At 36.0% G+C, this 27441-nt stretch overlaps 2 protein-coding genes across 4 annotated transcripts; one reads left to right on the forward strand and one right to left on the reverse strand.

Annotated features, from left to right (window-relative positions):
- The first annotated feature begins 3271 nt into the window (after positions 1 to 3271).
- LOC108173351 (toll/interleukin-1 receptor-like protein) lies at positions 3272 to 23539 on the forward strand. Of its 3 annotated transcripts, none has more exons than XR_011579646.1 (3): positions 3272 to 3982; positions 21458 to 21690; positions 22394 to 23539. XR_011579646.1 is itself a non-coding variant. In XM_029100886.2 (2 exons), the coding sequence occupies exons 1-2, from the start codon at positions 3408 to 3410 to the stop codon at positions 16650 to 16652; spliced, it is 603 nt and encodes a 200-aa protein (XP_028956719.1). In that variant the 5' UTR covers positions 3272 to 3407; the 3' UTR covers positions 16653 to 16836. The 3 variants fall into 3 exon arrangements, 1 of the variants encoding a protein (XP_028956719.1); XR_011579647.1 differs by lacking the exon at positions 22394 to 23539 and adding an exon at positions 21794 to 21927; XM_029100886.2 differs by lacking the exons at positions 21458 to 21690; positions 22394 to 23539 and adding an exon at positions 16625 to 16836.
- Positions 22129 to 27416, reverse strand: LOC103435428 (disease resistance protein RPV1-like). Its single transcript, XM_017332390.3, has 6 exons — positions 27117 to 27416; positions 26811 to 26970; positions 25824 to 26379; positions 24589 to 25690; positions 23981 to 24256; positions 22129 to 23883 (listed from the first exon to the last, which is right to left on the reverse strand). The coding sequence occupies exons 3-6, from the start codon at positions 26327 to 26329 to the stop codon at positions 22288 to 22290; spliced, it is 3480 nt and encodes a 1159-aa protein (XP_017187879.1). The 5' UTR covers positions 26330 to 26379; positions 26811 to 26970; positions 27117 to 27416; the 3' UTR covers positions 22129 to 22287.
- Positions 27417 to 27441: the final 25 nt, after the last annotated feature.

Genomic DNA, 27441 nt, shown 5'->3' on the forward strand with positions numbered 1-27441 from the left:
GGAAATTGTATTTTTTAAGTTCTTAACTTTTTAACACACATATCTCACCATTTGTATAGTGACACGTGGTGTACCACCTTGTGTACTGATCACATTGAAAAATCTATCCTGGGTTAGTGGGGCTAGCCCACCATATATGTGTGTTTTTTTTAGTTTTATATTTATAAATTTATTGAATCCAACGACTAAGATCTAATATGATTAAATCCAACGGTAAAAGAAAATATCTAATGATCCAAATTTAAATCCAAGAGCTAAAGTAATAAAAAAAAATTATTTTAGGTGTTTCATATTCTTTCATAGTATTCCACAAGTTTCATGGGATCGGTTTTGGTGATTTTTCAATTTAGCGGAATCTAAATATTTTTAAGTTAGCATGTTCATAAAATTTAATTAGGATAGTCTACATAATTTTTTTTTATTTTTTAAAAATTACTTTAAGAAAAAAAAATCATCATAAATTCATTCTTTAATAATGTCGGGCTAAAAATTTAACCCATAAAGGTTGGAGGAGAAAAACTATGGCTAAAACCTAAATTTTTTTTACTTAAAATTTTAGGTTTTAACCTAAGGATTCGAGATAGTCTAAGGTGGGGATAACAAAAGGCCATTCAACAAAAAGGCAGAAGAAAAAATCCTAATCTTCAACCGCAAAGCTAACCGATGTCACCTCTATCACCACGCCAACAACCACAAGGGTAGCCACCCGAAAAAAATTAATTCCGCCTTGTATTCAATGAAAGTATCCTAGTGCAAAAAAATTCAACGTAAAACAAAAATCGCCACACCAAAGAAGAGCCAACAGATCCGGACCACAAACACAAGCCCCTACAAGTTGAACAACAAGCCTAAACAAATGGTAAGGGATGGGGCCCGGCTAAAGGGGTATCTAAACACCGTCGCTTTGATAAAAGCCGCAACAAACTTGGGCCCTGATTTCATGCATGAATATTAAATCCCTAGTATATTACCTTTCTTGCTAATTCCAAGAGTGTTTCTGGAATCCTACTAATACTCTATGCATGGATGTCATTGAATGCATCTGGACATTCTGTTAAGTTCCATTGAGTGAGTCTGCATCCCTAGATTATGTTCGGTTCCATTGAGTTCGTATGGATTCTAGAATCCAACCTCGTATCTTGTGTGTCAATTCTATTCTATTTCATGAGTGCATCTGGAATGTGTAACATTGTAATATGTTAGCTGAGCTCTTGTGTATTATTTATATTTGATTCCATGAGTGCAATTGCAACGTGTAACGTTGTGAGCCAAGCCTATTGTTGTTCTTATCTCCTAATTTTTTACTTAATCCCCCACCCCAATTAATTTCTCCCCAGTTTGGACCACAGCCAGCCTCAAACCAACTCCACCGCCTTTTCGGGGTCAAAAGTAGCCTTTGCCTCTAGTCATCATCTAGACTATAGATGGAGGGCCCCACAAGTTAACTAAATACAAATTGATGATCACATCAATAAATAGTTGGGTACTATTATTTTTGTCATGAAAGACATAATTAATATTATTATATACTCCTTAGTGCTTAGTCCACATCAATTAATTTGTCAAAATGTTGTTCGGCCTTAACAATTATTTATCTGTAGGTGATTAAGTGCTTAATTTTATGACCGACTTTCAAATACTAACTTATTGTAGCCAACAATTGATAGAACGACTCACTCAAATTTATGACAGAGTTTCAAAAAGTAATTTATTGTAACCAACTGATTTAGTGACTCGTTCAAACTTATGATGCATGGGTATAGACTAACACTCTTCTTCAAACACTGTGTGAATGATACACACATTTTAATGCTTATTATTGGGATCATACATGTTATAAATCCCTTTGTAAATATTATTTTTGAAAAAAAAATCAACCATGAGCTATGAAATCCGTTGCTGGCTACTGGCCCATTTTCGTGATTATTGAATGTTTTGAGATACTAAAGCCGTCTGTATCGCTCCTGAGAGAAAAACAAAAGCCATGTGTTGCGTGCTGGCACCTCGTCACTGGTGTTGGTGATTCTTTATTGTAAGTTTGGAGCATGAAGCTGCTAAATAATTTCTCCATACAAATTGATTAATATGATGTCCATCAATGTTTCATCAATCCATCGTGTAACGCACCAGCAAATACGTCGCCCAAAAGCTACAGTAATGCTTGTTGAGATCAAATTACATTGGAGCGCATTTACGTAAAGGGAGTGGAACAAGAGGAATGGGAATTGCACTCCTTCCGAGTTATTCAAGTGTTTACCAACATACTAGGAATTAGTCTCCCGAACAATAGGTGCGATTTGAATTTCGGGACAAAACCTCTGTTTGGAATCCCTTTTTTCTACCTAAAATACCCGTATCTCGTCTCCCTTCCACCTCTTTTGTCTATGTGGGCAGTGACCAATATCAAATGAGAAGAAAACATCAGAAGAGGGAAGAAGCAAATGGAGAAAAGAGATGGGGAAGCAAAGAATTGGGGAATGGGGTGCGGTGCGGTCTTCACGAGAAAAAAAATAATAATTGGCGGATAGGGAAGAAGAATCATAAGAGAACGAGAAGAAGAATCAAAAGGAAGCAAGTGTTAAAAAAAACGAAAATTATGACAAATTTTTCTGTTGTAATTTTCAATTGGCGGATGAGGACTTAAATGATTAAAATAAGGAAATGTATGCTAAAATGTACCTATAACGGTGTTAACAATTGGCGGATGAGGACTTAAATGATTAAAATAGGGAAATGCATGCTAAAATGTAACTATAACAGTGTTTAATTGTCAGAAAACGAAAATTATGACAAATTTTTCTTTTGTAATTTTCAAGTTGTTAAAAAAAAAACATGTAGACGGGTGAAAAAATGGGTAAATGGGTAAAAAAATGATAAACAGGTTCAAACACGGGTAAATGGTTATGGTTAAATAGGTAAATGGGCACACGGTTATGGGTATGGATAACCGTTTATAAACGGTTACGGTTATGAGTATAACTGTTTATGCAATTACCCAACGGGTAAATAGTTATGCGTGTATGAATATAAACGGTTATGGATAAATAACCGCAATTACCCGCCCACAAGAACCGTTGCCCATCCCTACTTGTGAGTAGTCAGCTAGCTTTACTTATGAATTGATGATGATCTTCCCTTAATTTTTCTTTCTTCATGTATGAACGCGTCGAATTTTTGTACGCGGAAGGTAAAGGTGCTTGAGTTGGGATTTTTTTATATTTCTTCTCTTTGATGATTTTCTAGGAAAGCCTGAGCACCATAAAATTTTCATTAACTTAATAAATCTCATTCATCTCAAATATCCCCTTCTCTTTCTTTGATATATTATCGAGCGCTCGCTTCTGTCTTCTTTTTTATTCACAAGTTACAAGTCTGTTGTTAGTTCCTTCAGAGAAACACAGAAACAGATGGAGTGTATCATGGCTATCGTGCAGATTTGCTGCAGATGGTTAACATTTTCTTCTCCGTCATCTGCTGCTGCTGGAGATGATGATGATGATGGTATTGAAGCTAATATCCCCCCTCGTCGGGAAAAGTATGATGTGTTTATCAGTTTCAGAGGTGAGGACACCCGCCGTGGTATTACCAGCCATCTTCATGCTGCCTTACTTCAGAAGAAAATTGAAACCTACATAGATTACAGACTTCAGAAAGGAGAAGAAATCCGACCTGCCCTTCTAGAGGCAATCGAGAAATCCACGCATTCGGTGATCATTTTCTCACAAAACTATGCTTCTTCCACATGGTGTTTGGATGAGCTTGTGCATATACTCGAATGCAAGGAAAGACATGGCCAGAAGGTTATACCCGTATTCTACGACATCAATCCATCTGATGTACGAAAACAACACGGGAGTTATGCGGATGCATTTGCTCAACTTGAAAAACGTTTCAAGGACAGTATTAATAAGGTGCACAAGTGGAGGGATGCTTTGAAGGCTGCAGGCAAGCTATCTGGGTTTGATTATTCAAACAATCAAGGGTAAGTAACTCATTCTTTAACTTGTATAAAATTATAAATTGGGTTATTATACAAAATAGTCTCTCAGATTTGCATGATCAATGGAAATGGTCTCTGAAATTGAAAATCAATAAAAATGGTCCATGAGATTGTCTACTATCCATGATTTTGGTTATTCCGTTAAAAACTCTTTGGGCAATTTTCAAAACTTTGTAACTCAATCGTTTCTTAATCAAATTCGACTCATAATATATCAAAATGAAGATAGAAAAGTGTAGAAGAAGATTATACCTATTTTGAAGCCTAATGGTTGCCGTGGATGGTCAAAAAATAGCTTGAAAGGTGACTGGTCAGTGGGAAAACTGGAAAACTCACCGGAAACTTGGTAAACTTTAAACGTTCATAACTTCTTCAATACTCAACAAAATCGAGTGATTTAAAAACAAAAATCATACTTTTTGACGAAAAGAAGAGAATTGTACCCTTTTTAAAAGGTTAACTCGTCGTGGTTTGGTCGGACAACGGCTCGAAAGTGGCTAACCATTTTCAAGTTAGCCAATTTTGAGCAGTTTTCCATAAAAACCACATCGAGTTAGCAGTCAAGATAGATACCATTCTCTTCGTCTCATTGAGAACTATGATTTTCTTTTTTGAATCACGCAATTTCGTTGAGTATTGAAGAAGTTATAAACGTTTAAAGTTTACCCAGTTTCCGGCGAGTTTTTCAGTTTTCCCGCGGACCAGTCACCTTTCAGGCAATTTTTCGGCCATCTCCGGCAATCATTGGGCTTCCAAATAGGTATAATCTTGTTCTACTTTCTTATTTTCATTTTGATATATTATGAGTCAAATTTGGTTAAGAATCGATTGAGTTACGAAGCTTTGAAAATTGCCCAAAAAGTTTTTAACGGAATGACCAAAATCATGGATGGTGAACTATCTCAGGGATCATTTCTATTGATTTTCAATCTCAGAGACCATTTATATTAATCATGCAAATCTTAGGGACTATTTTGTATAATAATCCTTATAAATTTTCTTTAAACTTGTGAGAATTTGATTAGATTTGGTAAAGCAGTACTCTATTTTAAACTTGGGGAGGGGTGGGGAGATTTTGGTTTTAACAAGACTTCGTGCCCAAGCGGTGCGGGTCGAAAAATTAGTCAGGTAATTAAAATCAAAACCTAAAAAAGAGTGGATTTTTTTTTTAATTTAGAGAACAACATTTCTAGTGGCAAAGTTAGGAATTGTCGAGGAAATGGACGAAATATAAAAGGATAAAAAATTTAAAATAATTTATACAACAAAATTCTTTCAATATTAGATAATATTAATGTCGTTCATAATTTATCAATACAAACAAATTATAATTGTTGTCGTGTCTTGAAAACATAGCATAATAGGCTGATTATCAATAAAAATAAACATCTCTCTCAATATAAACAACTCAATTATTGATCTCTCATTTCGTAGCGCAATAGTGTTTGACAATTCATTTCTTAAAATACAAAAAGATAACTTAGTCAAACGTCACTATTTGTGATACAAATCCAAAGAAAAAAAAAAAGTTGTGATAGGTGTGGTTGCTAGATGAAAGACACCTAGTGGCTAATTTGTTTGATGTTAGTGCATGGTAATCAAGTGTCAAACATGCAATCTCTCTTTACTTGATTTATAATGAGTTAATGCAAAACGCTCCCTGTATTAATTGGTACATACACTCCCTCAAGTTTCACACATCTTCATAATCTGTCCATCTCTTCTCTAATGGATAATGACTTCCATCACCTTTGAATTCACCTTTTAAAACCAACCTTGCCTCACAATTAAACGGCGACCCATGGAATTAGATTCATATGTGCCCCCATCTCCTGATCAAGATCCGTAAACTGATGTTTCCTCTAAAGACATCACCATATCAGACAACCCCAACATCTCGGCTCGCCTTTACCTCCCAAACATCCATCAAAATAAAACCTAAAAGCTCCCCATCTTGGTTTACTTTCACGGTGTTCTGTTCTATGTGTTGTCTGCCTATGGACTCTTCACCCACCACTGTCTTAATCCTTTGGTTTGCCTTTGATACGAAACGCACCGTTTCGTTTAATTCTTTTATTCCCAAAGCCCAAACGATGTCGTCTAAAAATAAAAAAATGGGACACTTTGGATGCGGTCCCTAGCTATCAATATTCTTTGATTGAAACCTTGTTAGTTTTTAATTTTTGATTGAGGTCCCTGACATTAATGTAATAATGTAAGTTACTATATTTTTTAAATTAAAAATTAAAAATTGAAATTTGTAATTGTTTATATTAATGAGATTTTAAATAAAACCCATAATTTATGGGATTAAAAATAATAAAATATAAATTATACTCTCTATTATATTGTGTGTGTGTGTGTATAAATATATGTATGGGTACATTAACCAAAATTAACAAAAAAAGTTATTGTACCAAAACATGGATACATTCTCAAATCAACGAAAAAGAATGTACCCATATAAGTTTAAACATGGATTAAAAAATTTGAATGGATTTTATATTTAAAAAATGGTACATTTTACATATAACAAATTGATATATTTGAGAATGGGTACATTTAAGATTAAAAAAATTGAAAAATTATATGAATGGGTATATTTAAGATTAAAAAATTGAGAATCTTTTTATATATAAAAAAAAAACTAATAGGTACAAACTTAATTTAATTTAATTTTTTATTATTTTGGAAATGTTTGAATTGAAAATTAATTAGAAGTTTAATAGAGGTGTGAGTATTAAACCCTAAATTAATTACTAATTTTTATATTAAAAAATTATATAATAAACATGTAAATTCATTATCACATTAATGCTAGGGACTTGAATCAAAATTTGAAAACTAATAAGGTCTTAGTCAATGAACAGTAAAAACTAGGGACCGGATACTAATTTTTCCGGAAGACATTGGATGCGGTCCTTAGTTATGAATATTTTTTTTATTGAAACCTTGTTGGTTTTTAATTTTTGATCGAGGTCCCTGAAATTAATGTGATAATTTATTTCTATGTATGTTACTATATTTTTTAAATTAAAAATTAGAAATTTTAGTTGTTTATATAAATGAGATTTTAAATAAATAAAAACCATAATTTGTGGGATTAAAAATATTAAAATATAAATATACTATTGTGTGTGTATATATATAAACATGGGCACATTCATCAAATTAACCAAAAAATTTATTGTATCAAAACATGGGTACATTCTTCAAAATCACAACAACAACAAAAATATTAGGCTTAATAACATTAGTAAATTTCTTCGATTAAACTTGACATGAATACATTTTAAAATCAAAGAAAAAAGAATGTACTCATATAAGTTTAAAAATGGATTAGAAAAAATTGAATAGATTTTATATATTAAAAAAAAGGGGGTACATTTTACATATAACAAATTGGTATATTTAAGAATGAGTACATTTTAAGATTAAAAAGTTTTACATGAATAGGTACATATAATTAGCATGGGTACATTTAGCAAAATAAAAAAATAATATATGGGTACAAATACAAATAAACTTTAAAAAATATCTGCACAAAAATAAATTAATATATGGGTACAAATTAAAACTTAAAAGAAAATTGGTACAAGTTAAAAAAGAATTACAAATTAAAAATTGGTACAAACTAAAACTAAAAATTTATGATAAAAATTTTAGTCATAAATATAAATATACTAATTGTAACATTTTTAACATTAATCGAATATATTTAGAAATAAAAAAAAATTATTATTGAAATAATTAATGATGTTATTAATACCCAAGGACCTTGATAAAAATTTGAAAAGGAATAGGATTTTAATCAATGGAGTAGCAAAAGGAAGGATGAGAACCTAATTTCTCCTAATGTAAATAATGGAACAAAATAGAACATTTTAATAGAAGGTGTAATGACAAAATATAATGTCTTTGCATAAGAGACATATGTAGCATGCAATTCAATCGGCTTTTCAAACTTGTTTACAATAACCCTATTTACACATATTTACAACAACTCAACTCGATTTGCACATATATATGTACAATCATATTTACAATTCTATTTACGGATACAATGTCCTTATCATATTTGAAGCCAGCAACCAAACAACATATGATAATTCCAAAACACACAACGCAAGAATCTTTACTCAGTTAGTCTCCGATCTAATTACAACTCTAGAGTAAGTACTTCCAAAAGAATATGAACTTATATATATATTAACTATATAAATATAAATATAGATACAAATATATACCAAATCTCGACATACGTCCAGGATCGACATCTAACACAGGGACGTAGGGGACATCTTAACATACGTACAAGAGATGAATGAAATATTAGAACTGATACCTCAGAGTAAACATGATAGTGGACTCTCCCCCACATACAAATCTATATTCTCAAAATACACAACCCTTATTAGGGCCAAGACATACCCATAGGCTCAAAATACAAGTCTCAAAAGAAATAATACAATGAAAGGTAAAGTGGTAAACTAGTCGCTCCAAGTCTTTGATCTTTGCACTGCTACCCCCACCGACTCCTTGTAATCTACTCAGGCTTGTCACCTGTACAATCAGGCATGCAGTCCGCGCTAACGCACCCTGGCACGAATATCAAGAAGTCACGTACTATCGTTGCATGGGCTGAGGTCCAATTTGGTCGGGAAATGGCCAGAAATCACCTTAGACTGTCGAAACCTTAAATGGGTATTATTCGAATCGCTGTCAAATCGAACCCCAACGCCCCAACCAGTGTTTAGGCCTTGGTCCTAGGTTCAAGGAGAGTCTATTGGTGGAGGTGGTTGAAGGAACAAGCTTTAGAAATGGCCGATCGCCATCGAATACTCATGGACCCGTCGGTGGAGTTCTTCGCGAAACCGAGGCCAAATCTCATCGAGTTTGTGTAGAGACTGAAGGGAAACTGATGTGGTGATGTTTGGTGGTGATGGAAGTTCGAGAAAAGCCTGAAAAATCGATAGCAATCATGTCGGAAATTGTAGAGGGTTCGGGTTAGGAGTCGGGTCGCGAGGGGGGAGTAGGTCTGCTGGGTTGTCTCCCCTCTTCTCTGATTGGTTTCCTCACTATCACTCTCTCTCTAATTGGCCCTCACCCAAATTAATGGGAGCTTCTAATTATATATAGGGCTAGAAATTTTTCTCGAAAATCCTAAACCAAACTAAAAAAAAACCTCGATCCCATACCGAAAAAATCCCAAACCGATAATACTGAAATTTTTGGGATCCCTACCGAACCGATCCTGAACTTTACGGTACGAAAATCAGGATTACATATTCAATGGTTCGGGAATCCCAAACCAAACCGAAAATATATATATATATATATAAACTTTTGGTTGCATGCATGTTGAATGTTGAATTTAAGTAGTTTGATGGTAAACTATATTAGAAATAGAAATATGAAATTAAGTAGTTTGAAACTTTGGAACGTCAATTTGACTTGGTATGAATGAATTGGTATTTCAATTGGTATGAGGTAAAAAACTTCAATTTTTATTGATATGAAATTGGGAAACAAAATTTTAGGCCAAAAGCCCAAATTTTAGCTTATAGCCCAAAAATCTCAAATTTCAACCCAAAAACCCAAAAGCCCAAAACCGAAAATCCAATCCCAATCCATCTTGAAATACTAAAAATATTTTGAGAATCCCAAAAATTGGGAATAACGAAATTTTGGTTTGGGATTGGTCTTCAAATTCTCATCTTAAAATTTTTCGGTTTGGAATCCCATACCGAACCACCCATAATTATATATTAAACACATTTTTTTTTAATTGAACTTCCAACATCCGTAACTTCTTCGTTATCACTCCGATTCGCAAACGGTTTTTGCCTACACACTCATGGAATTGAGTTCTATTAGAAAACACTAACAGTGGCCTTGAAAGGTCTACGAATTTTAAAAGATTAATTACGAAAATTTATACTTTGTAACTATTCTAAAATTAACGGAATTAGAATAAAATTAAAATAACGTAAATAAATACGTAATTAATAATGAAAATTCAGGGACGGGATTTCACATCCTTCCCTCTTAAAAAGAGTTTAGTCCCTTAAACTCAACGCACCTGAGTCAAACAGATGTGGATAGTGCTGGCATATCGTCCTCTGTCTCCCAAGTCAACTCATCCACGCCATGATTGTTCCATAACACGCGCACTAAAGAAATACTCTTGGTGAGGAAAGCTTTCTTTCTTCACCCGTCAAAATTGAGGTTCTCTTTAACCTAAATGGGCCCATATGAAATGACACGAGACGGATCAGTTCGATACTTCCAAAGCATATATACGTGAAACACCAGATGAATGTGTAATAGCTCTGGCAGTAGTGCAAGACGATAGGCAACCTCATCAACTATCTTTAAGATCTCAAACGGCCCAATATACCTCGGACTAAGCTTCCCTTTATGCCCAAACCTAAGGACGCCTTTCATAGGAGAAACCTATAAGAAAGCATACTCTCCAACCTTGAATGTCACCTCAAGTCTGTGAGCGTCAACTTTATTGTCGACTCTAAGTTGCTAATAAATGTGCACGGATCATAGTAACCTTCTTTGCAACAATCTTCATTAACTCTGGCCCCAACCGTCGACGCTCGCCTACCTTGTCCCAATACAAAAGAGATCTGCATCTCTTCTCATAAAGTGCTTCGTAAGGTGTCATCTGAATACTCGTCTGGTAACTGTTATTATACTCAAATTCAATCAAAAACAAATGTCTATCCCAACTACCCTTCAAATCAAGTACACAAGCTCAAAGTATATCTTTCAAGGTCTGAATAGTGCGCTCTAACTGACTGTCAGTCTGAGGATGAAAAGTTGTGTTGAAACTCAACTTAGTCCCCATAGCATTATGAAGACTACTCTAAAAACAAGAAATGAAATAAGGATCACGATCAGAAATGATAGACACTGGAAATTATGTAACTTCACAATCATATGTAAGAAGAGTCTCATAAGTCGCTCCAAAGTATAAGTCTTCTTAATGGCAAGAAAGTGAGCGGATTTCATCAATCGACTAACAATAACCCAAATGGAATCATGCCTATCTCAAGTCCTCAGCAAGTTTGTCACAAAATCCATGGTAATGTGCTCCTACTTCATTTCAGGAATAGAGAGTGATTGAAGTAAGCCTGTGGGCTGCTAATGTTCTGCCTTAACTTGCTGACAAGTCAAGCAATATGCGACGAACTCGACAATTTCTCTCTTCACGTTTCCCTACCCAAAACTCTCAGAAAGATCTCGATACATCTTCGTACCTTCGAGGTGAACAAAAAAAATGGAAATATGAGCCTCATCCATGACCTCTCTTTGTAGATCTCTAACATTTGGGACACAATGGAACATTTGAAGTCCTAAAATTTAAGTAGAACAACGGTTAAAGAGCTACACTCATCAATCGAGTTTCTCCCTGTTCTTGAAAGACTTGAACTACAAGCTTGCAACAGACTTTCAAGTATCCCAAAGAGCATTTGCAAGTTGAAGTTTCTCGAGGTACTCGATCTCTCTTCGTGCTTCGTACTTGAAAACTTCCCAGAGATCTTGGAGTCAAAGGAACATTTGAAGTCCTTAAATTTAAGTAGAACAGCGGTTAAAGAGCTACACTCATCAATCGAGTTTCTCCCTGCTCTCGAAAGACTTGAACTACAAGCTTGCGACAAACTTTCATATATCCCAAAGAGCATTTGCAAGTTGAAGTATCTCAAGGTACTCGATCTCTCTTCGTGCTCCGAACTTGAAAACTTCCCAAAGATAGTGGAGCCAATGGAACATTTGAAGTTCTTAAATTTAAGTGGAACAGCAGTTTAAGAGCTACACTCATCAATAGAGTTTCTCCCTGCTCTTAATAGACTTGAACTACGCTATTGCAAAAGGCTTTCAAGTATCCCAATGAGCATTTGTAAGTTGAAATATCTCAAGGAACTCAATCTCTACAGTTGCTTTAAACTTGAAAACCTCCCAGAGATCTTGGAGCCAATGGAAAATTTGAAGTCCTTAAATTTAAGTAGAACAGCAGTTCAAGAGCTACACTCATCAATCGAGTTTCTCCCTACTTTCGAAAGACTTGAACTATGTGATTGCAAAAGGCTTTCAAGTATCCCAAAGAGCATTTGTAAGTTGAAGTATCTCAAGGTGCTCGATCTCTCTTGGTGCTATGAACTTCAACACTTCTCAGAGATCTTGAAGCAAATGGAACATTTGGAGTCCTTAGATTTAAAGTGGAACAGGGGTTGAAGAGCTACCTGTAAGCAGTATATGAATAAATAAGCTACTGCAACATAGCAAACCAACACAACCCTAGGATTACCAACTAATATTAGATTCATCATAACTAGAGAAATACCAGTTTATAATCTGCAAGATACTTACCTGGAGGCATCGCCATTGAAGAAACAACAGAAGAAGAAGTCTTCTACTTCCAACACTCAAAAGTCTCTCTTCTAAGTGAATAGGGTTTTAGATAATATCAAGAGCGTACATGAGGAAGCAGGGACTTCAACTATATATATCCATCCATTTAGCTAGAGATTCACTCGGTCCAGCCTATTATCAGAAAGAGTGATAATCTCTATCTCTTAATAAGTTTTAGTCCTATCATGACTCTATATACTAGTATATATTTGATAAGGATCAAAATAGAACAGTTGCAACGTATAAAACTCCACAATTCTTGTCATACTAAAGCTCTCAGACTCCTTGTGTTTCGCATAACTAGTATAACTAGTTAGACGCCACCCAAGTAGTCCAGTTGTAATCTCATTGTCATTCAAACAAGTTTTACATTCTCCCACTTGAATGTCAATGATATGCCTTAATATTACAAGAATCATGATGATCATAGAGTTCACAAAAGCTTGCAACTGATCCTTCTTAGTAACTTGTCATTTTTAAGAAAAATATAGGACCACAGAAAACAAAGCACGAATAGCTTGCCCTTTGCACTCTGTGATCACATACATATTTAACTTAAAAACACTATGTCACTCTTGAGAGTCATGATGTCAAAAACTGACAATTCAGAATGTCAGTTCCCCATAACAAACTGAAATAATTCCAGTACCAAAGTTGTTTGTAGAAACATGATCAGCCAATTTAAGCAAATTAATAAAGATAACAAATTTGCAAGCTAACCAACAACTGTCAATCAATAAACAAAATAACTGAAACAAACTCAACACAGTTTATGGAGTGCTTACTCCCACTCATTAACTGAATCAAATACCTCTCTTACTCCCATGTTGAAAACATGTTTCTTGAAAACTCCCACTGGTAAAGCCTTTGTCATTGGATCAGCAACCATTAAACTTATGTTGATGTACTCAATTTCGACAGTTCCTTTCTTCACTTCATCTCGTACTTTTAAGTATTTGATGTCCATCAATCTACTGGCATAAGACCTCTTGTTATTCTTCGAAAAGAAAACTACAGCTTTGTTGTCACAATACAACTTGAGAGGCTTTTCAACACTATCAACGATTTCCAATCTTTTCATCATGTTTTTAAGCCAAACGGCTTGTTAAGTTGCTGCTTAGCACCCTATAAATTCAACTTCCATAGTTGAAGATGCAATACCTTTCTGTTTTGCACTCTTCCACGATACTGCACCATTAGCCAACAGAAAGATATATGCATTAGTTGACTTTCTGTTGTCTACGCACCCTGCCAAGTCCGAATCCGTGAACCTCACCAATTCCAGCTTGTTCACATGACTGTAAGTTAACATAAAATCTCTTGTTCTTTTGAGATACCTCAGTACCTTTTTCGCTGCAACCCAATGACATGCACCAGGATTTGATTGAAACTTACCAAGCACACTCATTGCAAAAGCCAAATCCGGTCTTGTACATACATGGGCATACATGAGACTCCCTACAAGAGATGCATAGGGCTTGTCTTTCATTCCCTCCTTCTCTAATTCATTTTTGGGACATTGAACACTGCTCAGTTTGTCTCCTTTGCCGATAGGCAATTCTCCATTCGAACATTTGTCCATATTGAATCTTTTAGCAACTCTATCGATATACTGCCTTTAAGAAAGACCAAGAGACTTCGTAGCACGATCTCTTACAATTTCTATTCCCAAAACAAATCGAGCTTCCCCCAAGTCCTTCATGTCAAAGTTTTGTGTGAGCATACTCTTAGTTGCCTGTAGTAGAGACATATCGGAGCTAGCTAATAATATATCGTCTACATACAATACTAAGAATATGACCTTCGCACCAAGGACTTTCAGATAAATACACTCATCCAATTTGTTCTCTTGGAAACCAGAAGTTGCCATTACCTGATCAAATTTCCTATTCCATTGCCTCGAGGCTTGTTTTAAGCCGTATATAGACTTATTCAGTTTACAAACCATCGTTTCCTTCCCCCTTTCAACAAATCCAGGTGCTTGTTGCATGTAAATATCTTCTTCAAGATCTCCATTTAGAAATGCCGTCTTGACGTCCATTTGATGAAGTTCTAAATCAAAATGTGCTGTGAGAGCTAGGATTATTCTCATGGAATCTTTTGTTGAGACTGGAGAAAATGTCTCATTATAATCAATGCCTTCCCTTTGTGTAAAGCCCTTCGCCACTAACCTTGCTTTGTGTTTGTCAATGTTGCCTTGTGAGTCTCGTTTTGTCTTGAACACCCATTTACAACCAATAATTTTTGTTGTTCCAGTTGGCTTTGGAACTAAGCTCCACACACGGTTTTTCTCCATGGACTCCGGTTCTTCATGCATGGCTTGTTTCCATAGTGTGGATCTTGAACCTGTTATGGCTTGATTGTAGGACAAGGGATCATCTTCATCACCTATAGTATGTTCTGCCTCATTTAGGTATACGAAATCAGGCAACAATGCTGGCTTACGTACTCGCTGTGATTTTCGAATAGTTGATTCGAAAACTGCAATTGCTGGATCATTCATAAGGTCTTCTTCAGTTGATTGTACCGGTGCATGTACTTCATGTTCCTGGACGTCTGCATGGGGTGCATACTCCTCATTTGTTGTATCATTTTCATGAACCGTATGTGAACTGTCATGAAAAGGGTGTGGCTGCATGTCCATGGGAATGATAAGAGTAGGTGCATGCTGATCAATAACGTCATTATCAAGTGTAATTTCTTTGAATTCTGAGGATGTAGCTGCTGATATTCTGATGTCAGTTTCATCCTCATCTTCAAGAAATCTTGCATTATGGGTTTCCATAACCCTCGAGTGACTGTTAGGGCAATAGAACTTATACCCTTTAGACTTCTCAGAATACCCAATGAACTTGCAACTGGTGGTCCTTGGATCGAGTTTTTTCTCTGTTGGATTATAGAATCTGGCCTCAGCATTACAACCCCATACACGAAAGTGATGAAAGCTCGGTTTCCTTCCAGTCCAAGCTTCAAATGGAACCATGTCTACGGACTTGCTTCGTACACGGTTCAATATATAGTTTGCAGTTTTCAGTGCTTCACCCCAAAGAAACATCGGAAGCTTTGAATGTGCAAACATGGATCTGATCATGTCTTTCAGGGTTCGATTCCTTCGTTCAGCAACTCCATTCTGGTGTGGAGTCCCAGGGGTGGTATACTGGGCCACGATGCCATTTTGTTCAAGATAAGTTGCAAACGGTCCTTTGTTTTGTCCAGCCTCAATGAACCTGCCAAAATACTCACCACCTCTATCGGATCTCACAATCTTAATGTGTTTTTCTAGTTGTTTTTCAACTTCCAAATGGAATATTTTAAAACAATGCAAGGCTTCAAATTTTTCAGAAATAAGAAATACATATGCAAACCGTGAAAAATCATCAATGAAAGTTATAAAATATGATTTTCCACGTATGGTTTTAATTGGAAAGGGTCCGCAAGTATCAGTGTGTATAATTTCTAGTAGAGATTGGCTACGGTTTGACCCTATTTTCCTAGTATTGGTGAGTTTTCCTTTAAAACAATCAACACACTCTTTAAAGTTGCTGAAATCAAGTTGTGGCAACAAGTCTTGTTTTGTAAGTGTGATGATTCTTTCTTTAGAGATGTGCCCCAACCTTTTGTGCCAAAGCATTAAGATTTTTTCATGAGTGAGCACTTGTTTTGAACCAACACTTTGAACATTAAAACATTCAATCTCATAAGTACAATTCATTTGCCACATATCAATTTTAAGATATGCTTCACCAAGCAATTTATTCATGTCATTGGAATGGAAAAACTTTACACTTCGACTGTCACCCACAAATGTAAAGCCGGACTTAACTAACTTAGATGCAGAAATTAGATTCCTTCTCATGGAAGGTACATAGAGTACTGGACTCAAATCTAAAATAAAGTTAGAGGAAAGAACACTTCCTATGGATTCGACAGCAACTTTGCTGCCATTCCCTACATAAACATTGTAGACTTCATTGTTTATCACCCTTGTTTTTTAGAAGTCCTGCAAAGAATTAGTTATGTGAATAAAGCAGTCTGTGTCAAACCACCAACTTTGAGGAGGAATGTAAACTAAATTAGACTCAACACACACAAAAATATTTATTTCGTTACCTTTCTTAACAAGCCAATTCTTGAAGCCATTGCAGTTCTTTCTTAAGTGACCTGTTTCTTTGCAAAAATAACACTCTTTTTCTTTCTCAGGTTCAATGTTAACAGCTGCAACGTATAAAACTCCACAATTCTTGTCATACTAAAGCTCTCAGACTCCTTGTGTTTCACATAACTAGTATAACTAGTTTGATGCCACCCAAGTAGTCCAGTTGTAATCTCATTGTCATTCAAACAAGTTTTACACTACCCACACCACTCGAGTATCTCTCTGTTCTCACAGTATACAAACAATTTTTGTTCTAGATTGTCCAAAATCCCTAAAATCTTGAAGCCAATGAAACATTTGGTGTCTCTTACTTTGCAAGGGATAACTGTCGAAATTCTTCCTTCGTCTATTAAAAATCTAATTAGGCTTAAAACTTTAAACCTTTGTGGCCGCAAGCACCTTAACGATGTCCCAACAAGTATCTACAGTTTAACCAATCATAAAAGTCTCAACTTTTATGCTTGTTGGAAACTTGAAAAATTGTCTTCTAGCTCTGCCGGTTCTCTCTCTTTTGTACTACTAAATCTCATCAGCTACAGCGGTATATTGGAAAATCCCTGATGGTCTCTTTTTCTCAACCTCATTGTAAAATTTATCTTTCTGGAACCAAGATGACAATTCCAAAGGTGGTGGATGAAGAGATGAGCCTGAAGCCATTGGTTGGTGGATGAAGAGATGAGCCTGAAGCCATTGGATCAAGTGATTAAGTCCAAAGCAAATGAAAGCGATGATCATGGACTGCAAAACACAACAAAAAAAAAAAAACCCGAAAAGGGTCGAATCTAATCTGCAGAGACCACCTAAAATCAAGCTCAAGTAAAATCTGAGAAAAAATAGATGAATCTAATCTGCAGAAACGAAAAATAATCGAAATGAAAGAAGAGGTGGAAGGGAATCGGAGCTTACCAGAGAGAGAGTGGTGGAGTTCAGTAAAATTTTTGAGGGAAGAAGATGAGGGAGATAACCGGAGCCAGGACACAGCACAACGATCTTTCAGTTTCAGTCTCAACACACGGTGCGAGGCAGCGACTAGCAACTAGCGAGAGAGATAGGAACATGAGGGTTTTGGAAACTATTGAAATTACACAAAAGTCCTTACTAACGGGTGTTAACGGGTGGTTAATAGGTTTCGTGGGTTCACCCAAACTGACCCGTTATTTAACGGGTGATTAACGGGTTGACCAGTTAACCACCCGACCCGTTTATCACCCACCCGAATATTAATTTTAACAGGTTGGATTGTGTCGGGTTAACAGGTTAGGTTGAAAATGCCAGGCCTACCCAATAGACATGTGTTCTTCGTTTTAAAAGCCCCAGAAAAAATAATGACATATACATTATATTATAAAAGAGAAACTAATGAAAATAGCTTGAAAACTTTGAGTTTTAACGATAAAGACAAAATAAAGGATAAAGTGAAATTTGACTTTTTAGTGTAAAAATGTCCATTAAAGTGAACAATATCGCGGATTTTTCATTAAAACTCCATATTAAAAGAATAAAACATGTGTTAATTTATTATTGGACAAAACTAAGAGATGAGTACTCACTAGGGAGTAAACAAATATTGTCCAAATAATTGTATTTTGCTTTCACAGTTTCATAAATATGTTACAAAATACATGTACAATGACTACATGTCCATAAAGAAGCAGCAGCAGCAATATCCATTACCTTCAAAAGAAATGACAAAAAAAGCAGAAAAGAGCTTTAAACAGTATCAATCGATAAACACTGATTAACCTCTGACAAGTTACCAATTTGCCAAGGGCTTGTTTGTTTTCTCCACCTTCAAAATAATATCCAAAACAATTAGTTTTTTTGTATCATCAGCATCTGCAAGAGCAGCAGCGGATGAAGAAGAAGAAGCCATATCCATAACTTCTAGTTTTCAGATCTAGGAAGTAGTAGTTGCAGAGAGATTAATTGTGAATTAGAAAGAGAGAGGTTCAGAATTAAGGAGGATCCAATAAAGCGAGAGAGAGAGAGAGTTGTTCAGAATTAAGGAGGACCTGATGAAACAAAAGAGAGAGAGAGAGAGAGAGGGAGGGAGGGAGGGAGGGAGGGAGACTAGATCTGAATTTACGAGAGAGAGAGAGAGAGAGAGAGAGAGAGAGAGAGGGGGAGGGAGGGAGGGAGGGAGGGAGACTAGATCAGAATTTACGAGAGAGAGAGAGAGAGGGAGGGAGGGAGGGAGGGAGGGAGACTAGATCAGAATTTACGAGAGAGAGAGAGAGAGAGAGACTAGATCAGAATTTACTCGAATTGGCTTTTGACTAAAGTTCCAAAGGCTCCTTCAGGAATATCAATGAGTGAGAGATGAATAGTTATAGAAGTACAAAAAGAGGCACATGTTGTAAAGTTTTTCAGTTAGTTTGTAAAGGTTTTTTTGGTAAACACGGGGTTGTAAAGTTTTTTTTTTTCTTTTGGTAAACACGGTTGTAAAGTTTTTCAGTTAGTCAATAACCAGTTTCTTTCAAGAAATTTTTAAGAAATTTCCAAGCAACTTTGATTGAGGACATTTTTATAATTTTCAAAAGAAAATAAGTGAATTTCACACTACAAATCATAGAGTTAAGAATATAATTGTTCACCAATTGAGATTGAACAAGATTTGGACTATGTCTTTCCGAGCACAAGTGACAAATCAATTCATTGAATTATAGAGTTTCAGCCTATTTAATTTGATACAAGATATACACAATCATAACAACTATCAATTTTACTACTATATTATAGTGAAATCAAACTAAACGGATGTTAATAGTTATCCATTAATAAATATTCAATGGGTTAGTTAGTCACTTCTATTTCCGAGGCTATCGAAAGGTCCAAAGAAAGTCCAGAACTCCCACAACGAAGTTGCACACTTCAATCTAGAGTGGCCATACCCCAAACTAACATATACAATTACAAAAAATGGAAACTAGACAAGGTTGTAGCTCCAATTAAGAATGTGTTACATTATGTGTCAATGTTTACTAATTACATCAATTATTAGGCCGGTTCTTTGATTTTGATTCGAAACATGGTACTACTTCAAAGATCCCCAATGTTTTATTTAAAAGACCTTTCCATGCACATCATGTAATTCAAGAAGTTTCAGGGACTAATTAAATAGCGAAAATGAGGTGATCGCAAAAGGGATCAATCAAAATGCCTTAATTGTACCAACTAATGAAGTTATTTAAGGGGTTTATAATCATATTTTAGAACGCTAATCATTGATCGTCTCCTTAAAGAAAAAGAGGACGTGAAACCGACGAAACATGAACACAACATCGTCATGGACAAGAGTTGCTTGTTGGCCATAATAAGAATAGTTAATCTATATGGGAGTGTATAGATTATCAATTAGGTTTCCTTTTTAGAAAGATTTACAGAACGATGCTTAAATGTACATATGCGATTTACAGTTTGAAAATATAACATGTCAAATATCCGACAAACAAATAACTCTGATTTCTAAATTGTAGCTTCCTTCTCAATCTCGCATTAATTTGCACCTTTATGTGCACGTTTTTGTTTCCCCACTTTGTACAAGTTGACAAATCAAAAACATAAACTTGCTAACCAACTCTAATTTCTAAAGGGGTGTGCTATCCACACATTCATTTTTACTTCTCACACATTCTTATTAATTTATGTTCGTTGATCTTCTTCATTTCATCCGATCTGACGATCAAAAATTAGAAAGATGTGTGAGAAGTAAAAAGGGGGGTGTGGATATCACACCCCTTTCTAAATTGTACTAGCATATGGGCACACACAAAGTATGTGAGAAATTTTTTTTGTTTTTGTTTTTGAAATAGAAGGAGAGAGGAAGAGAGTGATAGAGAATGTGGGAGTGAGAAGTTTTTTTTTTATAATTTATTTATTTTAATTAGAGATATGTTATGATTACATATAGGTGAGACTTTGAAGAAAAAAAACAAAATTTAGTTGTGTGAAATTACATTTATGTCCCATATTTCTTATTCATGTTTTGTTTTAAATAGAAATTTAAACTGATAATTGCATAGGATTTTGGTTGACAGTTAGTGTTTTATTAAATAGTAGAGATTTGTTGTGGTAATACCTAATGGGCCGGGCTCATTAGGCCCAGTGGCAATTTTGAAATATCACACAAATACAGTACCATTTTTGTCACAAAAAATAAAAAGGAAAAATCATCGTTTTCTACCCCCAAACTATTGGCATCGCTCAGTGTCTCCATCGTCTTCTGATTTTCCTCCGAATCGGAGAAGAAAGGCAACCACATCATGGTCCTCCGAATTCATGGTTTTCTGATTCTTCCCGGCGCTCCTTACGCGTACTGCAGCCTGAGCGCGCGGCGCTCTCGATTGATTCCATAGTCTGATCTTCCCCGAATCGCAATCCGATGGTGGCGATGGCGTCGACGCAGAAACAATCGGCGAATCTCTTCGATGCGTATTTCCGAAACAGATTGATTTTGAATTTGTAGTCTAATTGTAGTTGAAGTGGTAAATGTGAGTTCGGGATGTCTTAATTCTCTTATCTAAGCTGAGATTTTTATTTTGTGTTAGTATAACTGCGGAATTGATGTTCAGATGGTAGAAAATAAGTAGTTGAAGAATTTATACTACAGTTAGTGAGGTTGAGAGAGTTATGTTATCAGGTCATTAATTTATGTTTGATGGAGCGGTTTAGAGGGGGAAGCCCTCTTCCAGCTGTGCTACCAAGCAATGTTATGTATGATTTATCCAATATTTTTCAACCTGCAAATAATTACTCCAATGCTGGCAATGTAGTCTGGAGACCTGCTTCTCGTATTCATCCATAAAACAAATCACTTTTATATTTTGAAACATGTCTTTCTTTGATGGAGAATAGTTTCTTATTTTTCACTTTAAAAGGCTTTCAACAACAGCAACTGATGCCTGGTCTTGGTGCTTGGCACATGGCACCCCCAGCTGGAGGAAGACCACCGAAGACAGTTGCTCCTTCTCATGCTGAGGAAAAGCAGCAGGCCAATTAGCAGAAACCCGGAGTACCAGAATTGGAGAAACATCTTGTAGATCAACTGAATACAGAGGAGGTTAACTCACTGAACTCAAAGTTCAAAGAAGCAACTGAAGCTGATAAAAAGGTACTTAGAACTTCAATGTTTCCCCAGTTTTCTCATCTTGAGCAGCAAAGTTATGTGTGCATGTTACTTCCTGATAAGTGTCAAATCATAACAAATATCCCAGATACTTGGGGAAAGAAATCTTGGATGCTAGAGAGAAAATTGAATATTTCCAGGTCAAAATGCAGTTCAGCCATCGAACTTGTAATGTATCTTTTGTATTTCATTTCTTTGTGTATGCATCTCGCTTTTTCTTCATTCTTTTCTTCCTTTAGCTTGTAGCACAACGTATAATTTTTTTCCTTAATTTTGGAATGTTCCTAGTCCTATTGAAGCAAAGAGCCTTATAGTTATTATCGTTGTTACAAATTCGATGAACAATCGCATACTTTTGTGGTGTTGAATGTTCAAACTATCGCGCTTGGTTGTGAGATTTTTACTTTGCCCTGGCATGGTGTGTTAATTAATGTCTATGTTTATGATATAAAGGTAAATCAAGTTTTAAAGATAACAAATAGGCTATTATACACTTGTCCATAACTAGCGCTTTATAATGTATAAAGCATAAACAATACCAAAATAATAAAAGCCTTGCCTAGTTGTTGTCTTATTTCTTGGTCAGACAAGTGAGCTATCAAAGTACAAATTTGCCTTAAAAAGTTTTTCGTAATCACCTTGTGTGAGTGTTGTCCTTGAACTTGACACTAACTTCAACGATGTGCAGCCTTTAGCTATAACAATACATAGCACTGGGAGCCCTGGTATAGATTGAAGCCGCTTGCAGTAGTTTAAGTTGAGTATAGACAACCGAGAAGCTTGTTTGATGCTTGCTGGTATTTCCAATATACCGCTGTAGCTGAGGTTTAGTTCTTCTAAAGAGAGAAAACCAACAGAGCTGGAAGGCAATTTTTCAAGTCTGCAACAGCCATTAAAGTTGAGACGTTTAAGATTGGTTAAACTGTAGATACTTGTTGGGACATCCTTAAGTTGATGGCAGCGACTAAGGTTTAAATCTTGAAGCCTATTTAGATTTCCAATAGACGAAGGAAGCATTTCGACAGCTGTCTCTTGCAAACTAAGATACTCCAAATGTTCCATTGGTTTCAAGATTTCAGGGAATTTGGAAAATCTAGAGCACTTGGTGAGATCAAGACTCTCAAGATATTTCAAGTTACAGATTGATGAGGGTAGCTCTGTAACTGCTGTTTGAATTAAACTTAAGGACTTCAAATGTTCCATTGGCTTCAAGATTTCAGGGAATTTGGAAAATCTAAAGCACCTGGTGAGAACAAGACTCCCAAGACATTTCAAGTTACAGATGGATGAGGGTAGCTCTGTAACTGCTGTTTCAATTAAACTTAAGGACTTCAAATGTTCCATTGGCTTCAAGATTTCAGGGAATTTGGAAAAGCTAGAGCAATTGGTGAGATCAAGACTCTCAAGATATTTCAAGTTACAGATTGATGAGGGTAGCTCTGTAACTGCTGTTTCAATTAAACTTAAGGACTTCAAATGTTCCATTGGCTTCAAGATTTCAGGGAATTTGGAAAATCTAGAGCAATTGCTGAGATCAAGCCTCTCAAGATATTTCAACTTACAGATTGATGAAGGTAGCTCTGTAACTGCTGTTTGTCTTAAACTTAAGGACTTCAAATGTTCCATTGGCTCCAAGATTTCAGGGAACTTGGAAAATCTAAAGCACCTGGTGAGAACAAGACTCTCAAGATATTTCAAGTTACAGATTGATGAGGGTAGCTCTGTAACTGCTGTTTCAATTAAACTTACGGACTTCAAATGTTCCATTGGCTCCAAAATCTCTGGAAAGTTTTCAAATTTATAGCACCCATCGAGATCGAGATTTTTCAACTTACACCTGATGCTTGGAAGTTTCTTAAGGTCTTTGCATTTCCTTAAACTCAAGTGAAAAATATTTTCGTTAGACCAAACTGATTCAGGCAACTCCTTTATACCTGTGTGTTGTAAATCCAAGTATTGAATATTTCCTGGCATCTCTGGAAGATACTTGAGACTGCTGCAGCCTCTAAGATTAAGATGAGTAAGCTTGTCAAGATGTTGAAAATACAAAGGAATTTCAACCAAACTTATACAGCCCCAGAGATTTATCTCCACAATTTTTAGACTCCCAGAGAGATTTGGAACTTCAGTTAGATACTTAGAGCCCGACAGATCGATAACTTGCAAGTTGACAAGTATCTGCAACAAATTAAATAGAAATATAAAGAATTAATATAATTTCTACACTTGATTTTAAACAAGAATTAAAATAGGCATATAATATAATATAATATACCTGCTCTTCTTTCCAAAGCTTCTTAACTTTGCTATTGGATATATGAAGCTCAACTAGATTTTCCGGACAAAAATTTGACGGCAAAGATTCCAGTGGATATCCCCACCATTTAAGATAACGAAGAGAATCGGGAAGGTCTAGAGAATTGGTGAATGTGTAGCCACCATCCACAATTAGCATTATTAGGTTAGACATCTTTTTGAAGTCTGCACGTTTCAATGGTCGCTCTTGAAGATCATACCAATAAACCTGCATGGCTTCAACATTTGGAGTTTCCTGAGAATAAGAAGAAAGTTTAAATGTGAATATAAACATATTAAAATGTAACGCACATTTGGAACAAAGAGCATTTGCGATGGTAATCATGTACAAGTGTCTTAGTCTAGTCAAATATCCAACATAATTGTATCCTCCTCTACTTGTCTAAATAAACAAACATTTGTTCATATTCCAAACACTTCCTAACACAATAAATATTCAATCAAATTCATCTTTTAACAATCTCACTTCTTTATTATAAATTAGTTTTACTTTGTTCTGTTATCATCTCAAGTTTGTAATTTTTTTTTTCTTAAAAAAAAAAAATATTGAATGCATTTGGCTCTTACCGTGTTACTCCTCAATACACGAAAGACATCTTCATCATTGAACAACCTACTCCGTTTACCAGGATCTTTAATACCTTGTTCTTGAACAAATTTCCTTCCCATTTCTTGTAGCAAATCGTGCATCTCTATGGTTTCCATTCCCCCTTCTGAATCAATTGATATGAGAGACATCCCAATGAGAATTCTAATTCCCGATGTCGCAAAGAATCCACGAACATCTAACATTCGTTTTACCTCAACCACAGAGCTCCCTTTATGAAAACATGCTATATCCAGAAATATCTCCCTCTCATTTTCTCTCAATCTATCATAACTTATTCTCAACACTTTCTGAATATCTTCACTGGGAAATCGTTTCAATTTGTTGAATTCATCTTCCCATTCTTCTTTGCTCTTGCAATTGAAGAACAAGGACCCCAGAACTGTAAGAGCTAAGGGAACGCCTTTGGCATAAGCCACCGCCTTTTTTGCCAACTCCTTATAATCTGTTCTACGAGTACTGTTATCCTTGAAAGCACGCGAATAGAATAGCCGAAGAGCGTCATCCGATTTTAATACCTCAACCTCGTAGATATTATCCTCTTCAACAGTTTTCCCAAGTGTGCCCCTATCTCTAGTTGTGATAATGATTCTACTTCCAGTGCCATACTGAAGACGATCGCCAGCTAAACGTTCCAATTGCATTGAATCACTCACATCATCAAGAACAATGAGGACCTTTGTACGGCTAAGCCTTTCTCGAACATAAGTTGTTCCTATGGATAAACTTTCTTCCTTTAATAATTCACTGAGAAGTGTATTTTGCAACTTTTCTAGCCCATCCTTTTGTTCTCTCTCCCTAACATTTCTAAGAAAACAGGAGGCTTCGAATTTAGAAGAGAGTCTGTGAAATAAAGTTTCGGCAAGGGTGGTCTTGCCAATACCACCCATTCCCCAAATACCTACTGTGATGCAAGCGTCCGATGAATGAAAGCCTAACAGCGATTCGACCTGCTCGATGCGGCTTTCAAGTCCAACAAAGCCCTTTAAATCGCAGGATGATGCGCGACACAATTTGGTCCAAATATCTTCAACAACTTTCTTAACTAAATCAGCATCCGTCCTGGCATATAAATGTAGGAAAGTAATAGTTAGTCTTAAATATTTGTACCTTACAAAATCTTAGCACAATAAAATCATCACAAGTTTAAAGAAAATTTATAATTTTATACAAGTTAAAAGAATTGGTTAGTTACCCATAATTTTTTGAATCAAAGCCAGATATATTTGCTGCATTCGTCAAAGCATCCCTCCACTTGTGCACCTTGTCGATACTGTTCTGGAAACGTTGTTCAAGTTGAGCAAATGCAACCTCATAACTCCCCCGTTGTTTTCGTACATCCGATGGAAGGGTGTCGTAAAAAATAGGTATAACCAACTGGCCATGTTTTTCCTTGCATTCTAGGATATGCACAAGCTCATCCAAACACCACTTGGAAGAAGCGTAGCCTTTCGAGAAAATGATCACTGAAAGCTCTGATTCCTCGATTGCTTCGAGAAGGGCGGGTGCGATTTCATCTCCTCTCTTAAGCTTGTCATCAATATAAGTTGTGATTTTTTTCTCAAGTAAGGCAGCGTGGAGGTGGCTGGTGAAAGTACGGCGGGTGTCCTCACCTCTGAAACTAATAAACACATCGTACTTTTTTGCATCATCAGCATCAGCAGGAGCAGCAGCGGATGAAGAAGAAGAAGCGATATCCATAACCTCTAGTTTTCAGATCCAGCAAAAAGATGTAGTTGCAGAGAGATTAACTGTTAATTAAAGAGAAATAATATTATGACGTTGCAGGAATTAAGGAGAATTTACTTAGAATTGGCTTTTGAGTACATGCACAAAGTTTCAAAGAGTGAGAGATGAACAAAAGTAGAAAATGGGGCACATGATAGGCGCATATTTGCTTTAAAAAACTATACTTTAAAGAAAGATATTCATATATTTGCAATCTTAATATGAACAACGTCATCTCAGCATGTAAACGAAGACAACTGATAAAGATGCAAACAAAACAAAGTGACATCCGGTGACAGGTCACCGGCGAAGAAATTAACAGCAGTCATAACAAAAATTAATTAGCAAATTAAATGCCAGCATAACATAACACCTAAACTTATTAATTAAAAAGAAATGACAGAAAATACAGAAAATAGCCTTAAACAGTATCAATCGATAAACACTGACTAACCTCTGACAAGGGCTTGTTTGTTTTCTCCACCTTCAAAATAATATCCAAAACATTTACTTTCTTGTATCATCAGCATCAGCAAGAGCAGCTACGGATGAAAAACAAGAAGAAGAAGAAGCCATATCCACAACCTCTAGTTTTCAGATCCAGTAAGTAGTTGCTGCAGAGAGATTAATTATGAATTAGAAGGAAAGAGAGATAGAGAGAGAGAGACTGGTTCAGAATTAAGGAGGATCCAATAAAGTGAGAGAGTGAGTGAGAGAGAGAGAGAGAGTAGTTCAGAATTCAGAATTCAGAATTAATTACGATCAGATCTCGTTCCTTCTGCGCGTCGCGTTGCAGACGGTTTTGATGGTTGACCGACTGAGTTGGAGAGGGATTGGGGTTGGGACTCGTCGGGTGCTCGATGATGGACACGTGGATGAGGGTGGCGATCGCGAGGGTGGCGACGGCGGAGGAGATGGGCTTTTGGGGTTTTGGGTTTTCAAGGGTTTCTGGGTTGACTTTGCCGTAGCCTCTGGGATGGGGTGGGATGGATCATGGATGGGAGGGAAGGTGAAGAGATTGGAGGAGGTAGAGTGGGTCGGGTGATGAGTTTTCTGGGGTTGATTGTGTGTGTGTGTTTTATATT

Source organism: Malus domestica, chromosome 04, assembly GCF_042453785.1.
Source record: "Malus domestica chromosome 04, GDT2T_hap1".
Lineage (NCBI taxonomy): Eukaryota > Viridiplantae > Streptophyta > Magnoliopsida > Rosales > Rosaceae > Malus > Malus domestica.

What these genes read in the sequence shown, in the direction of transcription:
- LOC103435428 (XM_017332390.3), bottom strand. Translation starts at nt 26,329, where the DNA reads ATGGATATCGCTTCTTCTTCTTCATCCGCTGCTGCTCCTGCTGATGCT. An exon ending in GTGTATTGAGGAGTAACACG is followed by an intron (nt 24,257 to 24,588) that starts GTAAGAGCCAAA and finishes TCTTATTCTCAG; the next exon opens with GAAACTCCAAATGTTGAAGC. An exon ending in AGCTTTGGAAAGAAGAGCAG is followed by an intron (nt 23,884 to 23,980) that starts GTATATTATATT and finishes AATTTGTTGCAG; the next exon opens with ATACTTGTCAACTTGCAAGT.
- LOC108173351 (XM_029100886.2), top strand. Translation starts at nt 3,408, where the DNA reads ATGGAGTGTATCATGGCTATCGTGCAGATTTGCTGCAGATGGTTAACA. An exon ending in GATTATTCAAACAATCAAGG is followed by an intron (nt 3,983 to 16,624) that starts GTAAGTAACTCA and finishes TTTCTTTCTCAG; the next exon opens with GTTCAATGTTAACAGCTGCA.